The 4103-nt window shown below is 38.8% G+C and overlaps 1 protein-coding gene across 1 annotated transcript in view; it reads right to left on the reverse strand.

The window, feature by feature from the left end:
* Positions 1–4103, reverse strand: part of NDUFAF6 (NADH dehydrogenase (ubiquinone) complex I, assembly factor 6) — a 35184-nt gene that overhangs the window by 25445 nt on the left and 5636 nt on the right. Inside the window, exon 2 of the mRNA XM_009324447.1 lies at positions 800–899. Within this exon, the coding sequence (XP_009322722.1) occupies positions 800–899 (100 nt within the window). The remainder of the gene's footprint in view (positions 1–799; positions 900–4103) is intronic.

A 4103-nucleotide genomic window follows, 5' to 3' on the forward strand; every position in this document is an offset into this window, starting at 1 on the left:
AGTTCTGAATATGTTTACTCCTCATAAAGTATATGAACACTACAGAGAGTAAAAAAATCTTCACCACAACCCGACTTTGAAACCCATGGAGATTAAGTCCTGGGCAACCCTCACCTTAGCTTTCTTCCCAGAAGGAAAAGAAGCAATGGTAACAGCAGCAAGGGAAGGCAGCACCACAGGTTGCCAGAAGCACAGCCCACAGAAGCTGATCCATGATTTTGCTTGGTCAGCACATTTCCTGGATCGCTCCTTTCTGGCAAGCACTACCAACTTTCCTGGTTGCACTGGCAGTTTCTGGCCACCTAGCAAAGGGGAGAGACTGCAGCCACTCCCCTCCCACAACTCTCTAATTACAAACTTCCCTCCCAGCAGCCTTTCCATCACCTAGCTTCTGCCAACAAAGACCTGGAACTGATTATATCATCCAAGTTTTTGACAGACCTTCTACAGATAGGATTTAGCTGCACTTTACCAATGCAGTCACTGCATTTGAAGCCAGGACATAGATGCAATCACATAACAGTATCAAGGACCACAACCTGTTTGTTATAATTTAATTTTAAAATGCACAACAAAGAGGAAAGTCAGAAAAGCTATGTACATAAACAAAACAAATTGGAGGAGGCTGGCTACTTTCCAAGGGCCATTCAAAATTAGAGGTTTGTATTGCACTATTGATTCATTGCCCCTTACAGTACAAAAAGTTAATCTCAGCAAAACACCACCTGCTAGTGTAATTTAGAATATTGAAACTGTTATTCTACATTTCCAGAGTTCACAAATATATTTTAATACCTGCCTGAGCCAGTTCCACATTGAAGGCTCTCAAGGCAAAAGCAGAGGTTCGAGATTCTACAGGCAACAGCAGAGAACACAGAAACCCTTCATAGTCACGCTTTCTATAAAAGGATGAAAAACCACATTTGTTATTTACAGCTTTATGTAAATTGAGTGTGCTATTGCTTAGCACTGAACTCCTAAAACAGTACCAGTAAGTTATAGTTCAAAACTCTGACTTCTGCAAAAGTAGCAGCTTCTAAGCTTATTTTAAAATAAGACAAACTCCAAAAGAGAAGGGATGCTGTCTGAACTCTCAGTGCACCTCTCAAATCCAGATCTCAAGGCATTTGGCTAAAGGCATGGAACAAGGCCATGGCAGAACTGCAAACAGAATCCAGGTTGTCCGACTTCCAGACTTCTGTTCCAAAGATGAAAACACATTTTTTTAAAAGATTGTGCTCTGGAGCTTGGCAGAAGAGTGCTTGCTTAACCAGTAAGTTTTTGTTTATTGGCAACTATATTCAAAGCATAAAAACCCTGGGTCTTGGCAGTTTCGCTGCAGGTAACTTGTTGCCAATCTAGAGTGATATGCCTTTGTTTGGCCACTTGGGTGTGCCATTAAATTAAAAACAATCACAGTGCACCGAATCAAATTGCAAAATCATACATAGCTGTAGCTAACAAAAACACTTGGTCACCTCTGAAAAGCTAAATTGCTGGTTTTGAACAACATTTTTGTGTACTTTCTGATAAGGCTGTAACCTGATCCTTCATTAGAAGACAATCAGCAACTCCAAGTTTTGCCTCGAAAGTAGAGAAGCAGGTGTCAAGGAAAACACATTTACTCATTTTCATGAAGTCTGCTGTTCTTACATGTACTCATATTTCTTTTGAATGTGAGCTTAAAATAGCAAAGCCAAACTAAAACCAAGGCTTATTAGGTTTGCTACTTCTAGCATCAAACAAAAAGGAAGTGAGATTTAACAGAGGTTCTTACCCCTACAATACACAGCAGCTGATAACTAGCACACGCTTAGAGTTTTCACAACAGTTGTAAAACTTGTTTTAGAGCTTGATGCAAATCCAGAAGCAACAACAAAATAAAATGACATTTGGGAATTTTAGCAGGCTTTAAAGGTCACTTTCATATTAAAGAACAGATGCATCAAACCTCCCTCAATTAAGATACTTTCTGAAAAGTATTATCAGCTCAAAACCTAGTATTTTTTTCAAGGCTGATTGTAGTAATACCCAGTATTGCCCACCCTGGGCAGAGCTGCAAGGTTGACAGCCACATTTTCCCAGTTCCAGTAATGCAGTTTGCCTGGGTTGTTCACAAAACACAGAACCACCTCTACTTCCAGAAAGGAAACAGAGAAACACATTACACAAAGTAAACAGCAGCACAATTGAGAAATTTGTTTTCCCTCTAGTAATAGTGTTGGCATGTTGTTTTGGTGTCCCCCCGTCCCCCTCCCCTAGTTATTCTAAGCTTAAAAATTAAGTGTAGCAAAAAATAGCTAAGGAAAAAATCAGAAAGAAATGTGAATTTTATGCTGACAGTGCGCCCTTGGACGTAACAGTAGAAAAGCAAATACACTAAGCCTGAGCCTGTAAAATAAATTTTATATTGCTACAGATCATGTTCCACCCCAACTCTCTTTGTGTATTACAGTAAGGAATGAAGAAAGGAGGGAATGACCTTAAGTCTGGTTTTGAGTGTTTTTCATAGTTTCCCTCTCAAATAAGTATATGCTTACATATGAACCCACAGACGGAAGAAAAGTTGGTTATGACCATTACTAGACTTTCAGTATAATAAAAAGTTTAAAGTCTTAAAAAGAATTTCTTCCATGTTACAAAACTCCATAATACAATCAAGTCACAAGCTTGTCTTCCAGAGCAGCATTGTAAACAGCAAGACAGAAAACATACGTACTAGGGAAACATATTTTTAATCAAATAGCTTAAAGCTACTTCTAAAAGAGTTAACATAAAAAGGAAAACCCAAGAGAAAGGACATCTTGCATATTGCAAAAAGTTGCACAAATCTACATCATTAAAGCAGAACTCTTGTTGTTGTTCCTAATGTGTGGGAGACTCAAATTCAGGGCTGGGGAGTTGCTGATGCTTGCATAGCCTGAAGTGTTTTATTTCTGTTTGAATAGTAACTCTTTCCACTTCCTCTCATTTTTTTATAACTTATGATTTCCATGCAATGTATGAGCTACTGGGAACAGCAGCTTCAATTAAATGATGCCAAAACCATAACCACCTTTCATTTTATTACTTTGAATGCTTGTGTATTTTTACAAGTAGTCTTTTTTATGGTTTAACAAAAATAATTAAAAAAAAGTTTAAATTCAACCATCTCAGCTTCTGTGCCTTGGAACCTAACTATTCTGTTCACAGGTGTTTGTTACTGAAAACATTTTACCTGTATATGTTAACTTTACCAGTATATTAACTGTACATGCAGTCTCTGATCTCCCGAGTAACTGGTAAACAAATCCTGGGTAGAGTAACCAGGAAAACAAAGCTGTAATCTGAAGCTTTATCAAGGAAAATGCAACCTGGCTACGCATTCTGATGCATCTGTAAAGGTCTGTTGCTTGGTGTTGCATAGAAAATTTAAGGTTGTCATGTTTCTTTCTGTTAGTTTTCCTACTTCAAACATTACTGCTGACCCCACACATCTTTGTATCTTTTACAACTATCAGTTGGAGAAGGTGATCCTGTTCCACTCTTTCTATGCACGCTTGGAAGCCTTTTCCCTGCTTTTGTCAACCATCTAGGACAACTGTATCCAAAGAAAAACTATTTAAGTCTTTACAAAGAGACTTGTTTAATTTTTTACTTTGTACTTCTGAACTCTTGTGGACTAGAAAGCAGCTAAGAGGCCTTGCACATTGTTTACGGCCCAGAAGCCAAGCAGGAAGCGTTGCCTGGCCTGGAAGTATCTGAGCTGCACTCCCGCTCCTCTTGGAGCATTTTGGATTTGACCAAAAATGGATACTTTTGAAAACTAGACTATCTTCTACTCCTTGAGCTGTCTGTCCAGCTGTCGGATTTCCTCTGCTTTTGCTTATTTTCCAAGGAGTACTTAGGAAGCTTGGCTGTTTCCCAGTAGCCAAGATCTGAAACCACCCATTATTTTTAAACATCCACTTCGGTGATCTTTCTCTCCAAAAAGCCGAGACAATGAAACGGACACGTTCAGTATTTCAGAAGAAAAGCAGCTGTGAAAGAAGCAAGGGAGGGAAATTGCCGTTTACAGGTTAAATCATCCATGTAGCTTAAATATTTATCTAGTTTCCCTTGCC

This window comes from Pygoscelis adeliae, unplaced genomic scaffold (assembly GCF_000699105.1).
Source record: "Pygoscelis adeliae isolate BGI_AS28 unplaced genomic scaffold, ASM69910v1 Scaffold145, whole genome shotgun sequence".
Lineage (NCBI taxonomy): Eukaryota > Metazoa > Chordata > Aves > Sphenisciformes > Spheniscidae > Pygoscelis > Pygoscelis adeliae.